This window comes from Vigna unguiculata, chromosome 9, assembly GCF_037176805.1.
Source record: "Vigna unguiculata cultivar grain cowpea cultivar isolate G323 ecotype 2 chromosome 9, ASM3717680v1, whole genome shotgun sequence".
Classification (NCBI taxonomy): Eukaryota; Viridiplantae; Streptophyta; class Magnoliopsida; order Fabales; family Fabaceae; genus Vigna; species Vigna unguiculata.
The window spans coordinates 44,086,877-44,099,092 of NC_140800.1; the positions used below are offsets into that span (position 1 = coordinate 44,086,877).

The 12,216-nt window shown below is 33.2% G+C and overlaps 1 protein-coding gene across 5 annotated transcripts; it reads right to left on the reverse strand.

Moving 5' to 3' along the window:
• Positions 1-1,387: 1,387 nt before the first annotated feature.
• Positions 1,388-10,370, reverse strand: EMB1427 (Spc97 / Spc98 family of spindle pole body (SBP) component). Of its 5 annotated transcripts, XR_003599477.2 has the most exons (17): positions 10,090-10,366; positions 9,661-9,924; positions 9,459-9,556; positions 9,062-9,224; positions 8,858-8,968; positions 7,472-8,494; positions 7,236-7,388; positions 7,058-7,157; positions 6,821-6,915; positions 5,803-5,994; positions 5,636-5,692; positions 5,416-5,487; positions 5,163-5,261; positions 4,728-4,859; positions 3,375-3,548; positions 1,693-1,924; positions 1,388-1,596 (listed from the first exon to the last, which is right to left on the reverse strand). XR_003599477.2 is itself a non-coding variant. In XM_028048534.2 (16 exons), the coding sequence occupies exons 1-16, from the start codon at positions 10,204-10,206 to the stop codon at positions 1,766-1,768; spliced, it is 3,009 nt and encodes a 1,002-aa protein (XP_027904335.1). In that variant the 5' UTR covers positions 10,207-10,366; the 3' UTR covers positions 1,388-1,765. The 5 variants fall into 5 exon arrangements, 4 of the variants coding, with proteins under 4 accessions (XP_027904335.1, XP_027904338.1, XP_027904339.1 ...); XM_028048534.2 differs by having other exon boundaries at positions 1,388-1,924; XM_028048535.2 differs by lacking the exons at positions 1,388-1,596; positions 1,693-1,924 and adding an exon at positions 1,932-3,244 and having other exon boundaries at positions 10,090-10,370.
• Positions 10,371-12,216: the final 1,846 nt, after the last annotated feature.

Consider the following 12,216-nt stretch of genomic DNA (forward strand, 5'->3'; position numbering starts at 1 on the left):
TTTATCTATATCATTATATAAAAAAAATCCTCTCATATTTTTTTTATCATTTTATCATTTAAATAACTATTTATAAATTAAAATAATCACATTATTAATTTTATCTTATATATATATTTAAATTTAATTTTTTTTTCTATTGGACTATTTTTTTAAACTTAATGACTTTTTAAACTAAAATGACTATCTATAAAGAGAATTCTTTCTGTGTCAACAATTATTATTTCTATTTTGGTCTTTATAATGTATTTTTTTTAAAGAAATTAACAATTATTTTGACACGTTTTTCATAAAATGGCCCTCATATTTGGTAGTATAATGATTAGTTTTTACTAAAAAAACTTAACTGGTTACTTTTTTACCTCACTTAACATGAAATTGTATAGATCCACTTTAATCAACATTTTTTTTTTAAACAAAAACTTGTGCTGTTTCTATTTATTACATTATAAATTTATTTTTGTTTAATTGGACTAAATTTTATTTTATAATAAAGTATATAATTGTTCTAGCAAAAACTAGAGATAAACTTAAGCTAGAAACATTCAATGTTATTTTCTTAGTGCTAAAACTAGTTATTATCCACCCATAAGGGGTAGAGGGTATGATAAATAAGAAAGAATAAAATTAAAGTTTATTTCCTTAAGTGGATTGAGTCCAATTTCCAGAACTAAGATATATTATATTTCTCGTCCTAAAGCTGGACAGACCAATAAAACATAATTATTTAAAAGCATATACTTTTAAACTAATAAGTAAATTATTATGATGCATTTTAAAGTAATTTATTTTTAAGGATTACTATATGCTATAGATTTTATATATAATAAATTATTATAAAAATCATTTATCCATAATTACGTCGAACGCAATTAACAGCACTAGAAGGTGATTGTACCGCCAGACTCAGTAGAAGAAGTTGGCGTTTTTGATACATTGGCAGACATTTTGAGTACCTAATATGGTTGGATTGGGAGATTAGTGAAGCAGTTGAAAAATAAATAACGAATAAGTGTAATGCAGAAATACAGGAGACAGAATTAGAAAAGGACCTTAGTGCGAGCTGCTTCTAAGGAGCAAAAGATAATTAGAGAAGGACATTGGGATGATGGAGTTGGATGCGTTGGGAAGAATTGAAGGACCTATCTAGGGCACCATGAATGCGTTGAAGATTATAATGGCCAACAACATTTTCACTGTTGGCAACTTCATGACATTCTTATCTTTCATTTCTTGTATTTAGTCATGATCCACATTTCACTACCGTCCTGGTGTCCATCATGATTCAAGAACTTTGAAAGTTGTCAATCTTCAACGTTTGTGTCGCATCTTACGGACGAGACTTACGTTTCGGTTATTTTAGTTTGAGAAATAATTACAATAAATGTTATTACTTCTAAAACACTGTTAAAGATGAAAAAGCTTGACGAAATCTGATAAGCTAAAGAAATTTAAACCAAGCAAGAGAGAGAGGAAAAGAGAGAGGGCTCAGGCTTACACAAAAAAGTAGGAGTTGATCCTACGTAGCTGACAAACAACAATGACAGAAACTATATCTTTCTATGCACACTCATGCAGCTTGCCAGACAAGTGGCTCTGCAATTACAGGCATCACGGGTTACAGCAGCTTTCAATTCCCCCGTCACTATGCACAAAGATCAAGCAAATGGAGGATATTCCAAAAACACTTACAACATTAAAGCAGGCGCAGAACTTTTCTCATATTCAGATAAAAGTTGATAATCCACCTTAAGATCAAAAAGTTCTACCCAGGAGGCTTCCCCAACCTTGAAGTAACACTTCCAGAACTGGAGGCAGTCATCAAATTTCCATTAGCAGACATGTAGAAATAGTTGTAGTTGATTCTGGTCACCAAATCAGCAAGATGAGGGAAGTGCCCCACATTTAACTTGAATGATAAAACCTGATAAATCCATAAGTAGTCAAAAAGCATTCACCTTTTCTTTTCCGGAAGATGGGGGAGGGGAAAAGAAAGGTAAAGGTACGAGGTACGACCAGATTCTTCTGGTAGTGATCAAATCTCAGCATGCCAAGCGGTCTTAAATGCAAACAAAATTTACTTGCAATATATGATAGGTAAATGAGTAAAATGCTATCAAACAAATATTGGGATAATCATTCCTCAGCTGTATATGATGCAATCATGTAACATTTTGATTCGTAATGATGTACTTTCTATTTTTTTATATTAAAAATGTATGGAACAATCACTTTCCATGTAATAAAATATGACTGTTTTATTAAAGAAATATTGAAATAGCATAAACATCAATCATTCCTCACTTCCTTTTATTGTGGTTATGTTGTAAGGAGAGGTTAGTTGCGAGACAATTCAAGAAAATAAATGGTTGCATATCAAATCAAGGACCAAACTAAACTATGTTTGATTGGGTAGTCAACCAAGATTACTCAATAATGTTCTTTTCCACAAGCACGGTTAATTTGAGGGCACAAAAAAAGTCACCAAAGCCTTTTCCTTGTAGGTGGAGTCAGTCACGGAGATTAAATAATACGATGTTGTTCTTTCAAAGAACAAATTCTTCGGTAAATACTTTTTTAGTAATAAGAAAATATCTATATCCGTTCTAAGTTTTTCTACCTCAAATCACTGCATTCACGCATCTAATCAACTCATCTAACTTGGGCTTCTATAGGCCCAAATTATTATCCCTCTGACTTGAGGACATCGTTATCGTTAATATAGGATCAACATTCCTGACTGCCAGTTACAGAGCATATCGTAGAGTATAATATCATTGCAACTTTGTTGTGACACTCGCTAGCAAGCACACAACTGAGTGACACTCTTAGTTGTTTCACGTATCAGATACCACAGTTTTGAATATTTCACCCATACATGTAGGTGAAGTGTCCAATATTTTAAAGCATTTATATCCAGTAAAACCAAAGAAACATACAAGTATGTGTAATATAGAGACATATTGTCTCTTTGTAAACCAAACAGAGAAATTGTCCTCCTTAAGAACTATTTTAAAAAAGCAATGAGATTAATAGTGCTATTTCTATATGTAATTATAGAAAGTAATTTATGATGACAATTATATTTACATGGTCGATGTAAAAAATATATGATTTCAATTTGGATTTGCACAATTGCAATTGAATATTTATTATGTTTTATACGTTTTTTAAACCAATACGCATATCATAGATTTATAAACTTCTTCTGTGCCCGGTTTCTCTTTAATATTTGCATAAACACCTGCATGAGTAAAAAAATGCTGGGTATATATATTTTAGTCATAGTATAAAGAACTAATTATTTTCAGCACGACCAAATAGAACTGACACTCAGTAACGGCAGAGTTAAAATAAGTGCTTTAGAAGAATACCCGAAGTAAGAAAGCGATGCAATCATCAAACTGTTTCTCTATTCGGTCCACTTCCATCTCACACCTTGCTTTGATGGCAGAAACAGCTCCACCACCACTTAATGTTTGCTGTATGTTATAAAAGTCTAAAGCTAGGCCAAGGATGCTGTTGATGCGGCTGGCAATAAGAGCCCCCTGAATGCAATATCGAATGCTAAGACTATTGAAGCTCGCTCCATAATATTAATAAGATATGATTATTGATTTGATATCCCAACTTTTTGGTTAAGTTCAATTTGGTACCCAAACTTTTGGTTTGTTCAATTTAATACCCAATTATCTAAAGAGATTCAATTTGGTCCTCTCCGTTAAGTTGGAGTTAACATCGTGTCCATACAGGACACATGTCAAGCCATGGAATTTTTAATTTTTTTAAAAAAAATTATTTTTTTAAAAAAAATTATTTTTTTTTTCAAAAAATTTTTAAATTACCACATGTCAGTTTATCATCGTGCCAGCTTACCATCATGACACATGGCAGTGGTAATAGTTGTTTTCAATTTAGTACCCCAATCTAAATTTTTGGTTCAATTTAGTACCCAATTTTTTAAAATGATCCAATTTGAGACCAAATTAGTAAATAAATTTAATTACAACTTATATATACATGTTAAAATAAATTTTTCTAATATATACATCAAATCATTTCACCTAAATACTTAAATTATTTTATTTTTTACATTTTAACCTTTCTAATTTTTAACACATGAAATTTTTTTACAGTTGTAAAAAAATAAAATAATTTGAATATTTAGGTGTAGTGATTTGATGTATAAATTCAAAACAATTATTTTAACATGTATATATAAGTTATAATTAAACTTAGTTACTAATTTGGTCTCAAATTGGAAAAGACGAGATTAGATCATTTTTAAAAAATTGGGGTATTAAATTGAACCAAAAATTTAAATTGGGGTACTAAATTGAAAACAACTATTACCACTGCCACATGTCATGATTGTAAGCTGCCACGTGGTACGATGATAAACCGACACGTGACAGTTTTTTAATTTTTTGAAAAAAAAAATAATTTTTTTTGAAAAAAAATTAAAAAAAAATAAAATAAAATTTCACGGCTTGACACGTGTCCTGTACGGACACGGTGTTAACTCCAACTTAATGGAGATGACCAAATTGAATCTTTTTAGATAATTGGGATACTAAATTGAACAAACCAAAAGTATGGGTACCAAATTGAACTTAACCAAAAAATTTGGGTACCAAATTAGTAATTATACCTATTTATAAATACTCTAGTCAGAACATAATGAAAAGAGAACAAAAACACCCAAATTAAGAGAGATGATAAATCACCAGCTTATCAGGAACCACAAAGCATTGCCGTTGAATTGATAACATGTAAGTCTCATGGACTTCAATGACTTCATCCAGAGATTTTGCTGCACTCATACCTTCACATAGTTCACGCCATGCACTGTGATATACCTGCATAGAAATTGTGGTGACAGATAAAAAATGCTCAGGCTACCTTCACAAGATGCAGAACCATGCAAGCAATAGTGTATACTGGATGGGAAGATCACATAGTGTTATTATCATAAAAGAAATTAGAAGGCATTAAAAGCAATTACAACTAGCCATTCTATTCGTAGGCTAGCAGGCCCTACCATTATTTGTGTTCAATGAATAATTGCCAATTAATAATGTCCCATGCATTTAGTACGTTTTGCAGGAAAATCTTTTCTCACAGCAATTACTTTTATAATTATCTTAGTGCAATGTGCTTACCCGATCCATCACATATTGGTGAAAAGCATCCACAAAATGAAGGAGTTTCTGCTCCACTAACCAATGATGCTTTCTATAGTTTGTAGCAGATCCCCTACCCTGCAGATGGTGAATGAAATTTCAAAAACCTTACGGTAAATGTCTAGAATTTAACAAAATACAAAACTAGATAGCGAAGTTTATTCCAAGAATGATATAGACGAGGGAGGACATGCTCCACTGATGAGAAAAGGGGAATAATGTATGGAAGTACCTTCCACATCCATCTCCGCACTTTATCTAATACGAATTTTGCACGCTTGACCTTTAACAAGAACCGCATTACCTACCAGACATTTATTTAAATTAAAGTAGAAAACGTTAGTACAAAAGACCTACCAGATATTAGGAACATAAATCATAATCTGAACGATGAAAATAATTAAAAGGCCAAAAGGAAAAATGGTAAAAACTCCCAAAAGCAAATCCGACACCTGGTTGTACTTCTTAACTGCCTCCGTATTTGCAATGAGTTCAAGGGGCCAAGGGACCTGCCAATTCCAAATTTACAATATACCTTTTATTTCTTTTTTTGTAAGGAAGCTCATATCCTTAAATAGGAATTCAGTTAGAAAGGGAAAATCAACTGACTGAGACGGACCTTATACGTGAATTTGAGCATATCAAGGCCATTAATTCCAAAGCTATTGACATGACTTTGACGAGGAGCGCTCAAAGCAGCACCAGCTGTGCTAGCTTGCTCATCATTGCCAACACTATTTTTGGTTATCGTAACTACCAATGAATCTGGAGCACTTAACAGCATACAATCAGAAGAATTTCTGATTGATTCCTGTAGTTGATGAGCATAGATATCTTATGAACAAAAAATAATATATAAGAAAAAAAAAGCCATATAAAGATTCCTTAATTTATCAAATAAGCTGGAGTATACAATACAATCCATCATCATAGCATGTATATAGAATAGCCATATCTCATGAACTCTATCCTTTATTCACTACCAATTTGCCAAATCAGCATAGGAGGTAGAAGAAGTCATAATTTAACAGCCTGACCATTTTTGTTCAAAGCATTTAGTTTGATGTTTTGTGATTCAACTTCATGTCCAACCATTTTGCTATTGATTCAATATACCTCAAAAATACCAAAAACAAAATGGGCTTTATACAAAAACTTCACAATAAAACCATTACAGATGACAATGGTTTTTACAGTGGTTCAATTCATGTATGGTAGGTAGAATTGGAGTCTAGAATTAGAAATGATAGCACTGGAATAAATCCGAAACCAGTAGATACCATGTAAGGAAGTTTATATGGTTATAACAAATAATGTCAAAAAGTAATATATCTATAGATAAATAATCCAATGCATAAGGAACAGATACAGTCATTAAAAAGCCCCATATCATATGAAGTTAGTCACACATAGATAGGGTGCTTAGGTCCTCTTTGTAGAATGAATTAGCCAGAGATCTTACAATTTTTGTCACTTATCAAGCATTTAAATGAAAACTCATTCCAAAAATTCAAAACATAAATTAATGTAATAAATTAGAATCTAACCAATATCCTAGTCTAACTTTTATTATAGATCGCAACAAGTTAGATGAACTCTAAATATTGTAACAATTTAACAAAATCAAGTAAATTTACCTGCAATGTTGTGTTTAATTCAAAATCATCATCCCATGCTTCACCCTTGTCTAACTTATTGAAAATTACAGTCAAAAAGTGTTGCAGCAAATCACCTGCACAAGAAACAAATCAAAACAGGAAACAGAGAAACCTAGGTGACTCCACTCCAATCCTGCTTAAAGTGATAAAAAACAAATTCAAGAACAATATATTATATAAAAAAGTATGAGAACAATTTAAATGATACGCAGATACCTGAACCTAACAAATATATAGCTCTCAACACTGCAAGCTCATCCATCAATCTCCATTCATTCATCAACTTTGACAGCATATTCACTCCAATATAATCCACCTGTCCTATTAAAAATACAGCAATTATATATTGTTATACTCTTAACTCTTGAATGACAAATGATTTAATTTAATCCACCTGTTTCTGAATGTAGACGGTTAGACAGTACTGCATAATAACAAGAGGAAGTGGAGTAATTCTTAGGTCAACATTTTGCATCCATCGAAGAACTCTAGAAATAAGACTGCTGTTTCTCTGGAAAGGTAAGAGCTCTGACACAGGAACATCATCCTGTTTTCAAATCAAATATCTGCTCAATATAACAAAGTACTGCATCCTAAACTAAAGCCACTCAGACTACCAAGTAGAAATACCTGAAATGAAGGTAAAATAGTGGGAAAAGGAAATAACATTTCTAACAGCTTTCTGTCATCCTGTGAGCGAAGGTATTCAGATTCACCAAAGTGAAAGCCAAAAGTATAGTTCGTTCCTTCACTATCAGAAAAACCAGTACTTTCTGCACCAAATATAGCTCTTCTTAAACTCTCATCATTTAATGAAGGCAAGCTGAATTTTCGAGATAAATTCAATGCTTTCAAGGCATTCCCATTCTTTCTGAGGTTTTCTCGACATACTGTTATAACTGGATTTTCCATGTATGACCCCAAGAGAAGCACTTCATCTTCAATAACTTTAGCCCCTCTTAGCTCGGAGGCGTCATTATTTATGTGTTCATATTTTAGCTTCAAGTCAGCTGATCTTTTCTGAAATAATGTATCAATCAAGAACTTATACCAAGTCTTCTCTGAATAAGGTGGAACAATTAATCTTTCATTATTGTCGTTATCTATTTTTTCCTCATTTACATAAGATGCATGCGAAGAAACAGTTACAATATCGTGCCAGTTCTCTTGCCAAAAGTACTTACAGACATGGTCACCATGACCAAGAAGTCCGACTAGTGATACAGAAAAAACTTCCGGCAAGGTTAGCCCAGTCATTCTCTGAGCAGGATATAAACCATAGTTTAAGCATTTCGCGCTTCCAACCTCATAATTACTTTCTTTGCTACAACTCGCTGAGGGATTAGGTACATAGCGCATAAGCTGCAAAGATTTTCCAGCAGAAATTATTGATTTGGCTAAGTCCGTAATAAAAAAGGGACAAGCTGGACGGTCTCTAATGCTTGACTCTTTTCCTTTAATTGTAGCAGACAAAGAGATGGAATCCCTCCTGTCCATTTCCTTGTCATCTGATGCTGGGGTTGAACCATTGCCATAATTTGTGGAAGAGAATTCTGAACCTAACTTGCCACGCTGTTGTATTCTTAATAAATAACTCCTCTCCCAGAACTCGGCCTCATCAACTGAGACTGCTTTATTAGTGAAAAAGAACATCTGAAAAGGGAGATGGCACAATCAATGCAATATTTTAGTACATGTTTAGATTAACTTATTTCATACTTGGAAAAGCTTGCAATAGTGCAATGAGGAGGGAGCTTTAGGCTGATTTTTTCTTTCTGTGCATAAAGATTAAGTGAGGGACAGGCAAAGAAAATCCATCACAACCACTTGATGACTTGAAGAGTGCAAGAGGACAGAAAGACATTCATTAGCAATTCTTGGACCAATGGAAAACTCATTGTATTTCTAAGTTAAAGATAAACAACGTAACATGAGTTATTTCCATAACACTCTTTAGCACAACATAAGAGAGAACTTCTTTCTCCCGGAAGAATTGAGAATTTCAATAACCATTACCTCACCAAAAGGATCATCAAGAATTCCTTCAAAAAGCCAGGAATCAAGACTCTCAATATACGGCAACAAGCTTCCAACATACATATAAAGCACCATCTGGTTAGCTTCCTCCTGTGATTAGGATAGATTCTAAAGTTTATCATCCTGAACCAAGAACAATGTTTAGAAAATACATGATGTACAGCGTCAAACATTAGTCACGACCTCACCACCTTGTACCAGACACATTTCATCAAGCTTCTTATGAAGATAGTCAAGCACGTGAACAGTGAGTTCTGCTGCTGGTACAGACACACCGTACTCAAAGTATACAGCAGGAATGGCCTCATGCACTACCTGAAATAGAAATTCAGCCCCTGAGCAAAGACTGAATCCAGCAAAGGACCATCAGATACTATCACAACTCACGATGACCAAAATCAAACTACAGTTCAAGAGATGCATTTCAAAAAAAATTGGGAAAATTCCAGATGTAAAAACTGACTTTCCTAAAATCAAATTCTAGCAAGTCAATAATACACGAACAGTTGGAAACCAACTAGTCTGCATACAAACATAACCCTAACTCTGCTATAGTTTAAAATTTAAAGAAAGCAAAAACCTCGATAAGGAATTGGTCAATCCTAACAAGGTTGGAGTGGTTATTCCATCTGCATTGCTCATGGATGTTTCCTCCTTCAAGGCAAGATTCCGTAACCGCTACGCGACAACAAGCAAACCTGATTTAGAGCAGCGCAGAGAAAATTCTAGAGAGAATAGCGCGTGCAAAGTTAGATCATATCCTATAAGCATTAGAAAGAAACCTGAAGGCACGCTGAAGCAGAGGACGCGAACGCGTTCAAAGTAGGGGGAGACTTCGGCACTGCAGATTCAACTTTATCGAGTGTAATCGCCACGGATTGGAGACACGTAGCTGCGTGGATAAACTGGTTGAGAAGAGAGTGGAGACTTTTCTGTGAGAGATGGCTGACGTAAACACCGCTCTTTGCACGGAAACTGTTTGCACTTTTATCCCAAGAGAACAGGGGACCAGAAAACCCTTGCAGCATTCGTAGAACACCTCGAACCTTTCGTCAATTTAACAATTAGATACAGAAACACACACAGTTGAATTGCCACATTCATTAAATGAGGATGCAAATTGAATTCAAAAGTGGAATCGAGGATGACTTTAAGAGAGGGAGGGAGGGAGAGAGAGAGAGAGAGAGAGAGAGAGAGAGAGAGAGGCATACAAGTTCGAGTTCATTTGTTCTGGATGAAGAGACCGGTGGTGCAAAATGAAATTCGTTAGCCAACGGAGCGTAGATTCTGTGGATTAAGCTTCGTGGAATGTGCGACTCTGCACCCATTTTTATCTGCTGAATCAGTAGCCAACATTCATGAGCACTCACTTTGCTCCGATTGGTGGGCAGCGAGAAAAGAACAATAAAAGAAGAAAATGAAAGAAAGAAAGAAAGAAAGGAAAGTGAAGAGGGTGGAGATCGAAACCGAACATATTCAAATGATAATGGCGGACGTGACTAACGCCGGGGAGAACACGGGTATCAATTGGGTTTGGGTTTGGGTTATGAATGGGCCAATAGAGTAAATCTTCAGTCCATATGAATCTTTCCTATTCATAAAACCCTTTTCAGAAAATTGTTTTTCTTTCTTGATGAGACTTTTCATAATTGAATAATGTATTAACTTTCTTTTTAAATATCTTTAATTAAATATTTAAAATAAAAAAGATTTAAATCGAATTTTAGAATATAAAACTAATTTTTTTCCAAAGAACTTTAACACTTTAGCTTTAAATATGTAAGAATAATTTTAAAATAAATTTTTAGCTAATTTCCTTGAAAGGTATAAATTAGTTAAAAAGATCTTATAAAGAAAGATTATCTTCTTGTTATGTTTTTAATAAATTAAAATTACAATGTTCTCAAATTACGCTTATACCATTTTATCATTATAACAATCACATTATTAATATATGTAAAGTAAAAATATATGTTACAATATTTTTTAAAAATAAAAGAAATATTTTGTGTGAAACCTTCCAATTTTAAAATCTTAAAAAAAACTAATAAAATAAGATTGTTTCACTATAGTAGTCAAATCAAAATATCAAATATATAAAATATATTAATACAATTATAAGCACAGACTACTCACTCACAACAGTTTTCACTGAAATCTTTTATCAACTTAAAAGATAACTCTTTAACCTCCACAGGTGCCCCTGACACTACAACCACATCTGCTTTCACTGAATAGATGATCATCGCAAAAGAAATACAAACAACACAAAAACACAGAAAAAAGGTAAACTAATGTAAACAAGGAAATATTCATATGAAAACTTAACTCACATAGGCATACATATAAATAGAGATACAATTAACACTAAACTCAATTATCTGGATACATGCAAGGGACATCAAATCTCTCGGTGGCTTGCACCTGTGTGTGGTTCTCAAACTCTACAGAGTTTGGCCTCAAGGGTTATACCCAACCACTCACAAGGTAAATTTCCTTTGTGCCTAGGACTTGATCAAGTCTAGTGATTAGGGCCTCCTACTACTCCTCACGACATAACTCATTTTATTTCATTTGAGCATTAATGATTATTAGAACGTCATGATACCAACTAATATCAAGTCCTTATAAAATACCACCATACAGAACTTCTCCTTGAAATTACTTAAACATTATAACTTTGCATGTTCACACAACATTTCATACCAATTATCATCTTATATACCCACAATAACATTTTTATCTCAATTCATAGCAATAAGGACTATAGAATTCAGTTCAAGTATATACAGAACATCTAAAGTAACCAAAACAGCAAAAACAAAAACTCATATTGATAATTAAAATAATGCATGCAAGCGGAAGATGGCTCACATGCGACAAAAAATAGAATTAGACCAAAAAGAGGACGAAAAACTCTCAACTTACGTGAAGAGAGACTAGTCGGTCTAACTTGAAGAGCTCGCCGAGAGGATAAATCCTACAATCTCGATTCTTCAATCAGATGACCAGAGAGACAAAATTCTTAGAGAGAAGTTAGAAAACTCTAGAAAAAGTAATTTCTAGAAAGATGATGTGTTTTAAAAGAATGAAACTCTTTTATAACAATTCTATTTATACTAAAACCTTTTAATATTAAAATAATCGATTCTCGTTAATTTTAAACTACTATCACTTCTACACTACATTTTCTAAGGTTTCACATTGTGTACACATTTAAAAAACAAAAATTGGCGTCTAACATAATTTGTGAAAATCTTTAAAAGTATGTAATTTACTCCATCTCTCTTTTTGGGCCGAATGCTTGGGTTTCACGCTTCTTTCACTGGCTAACAACA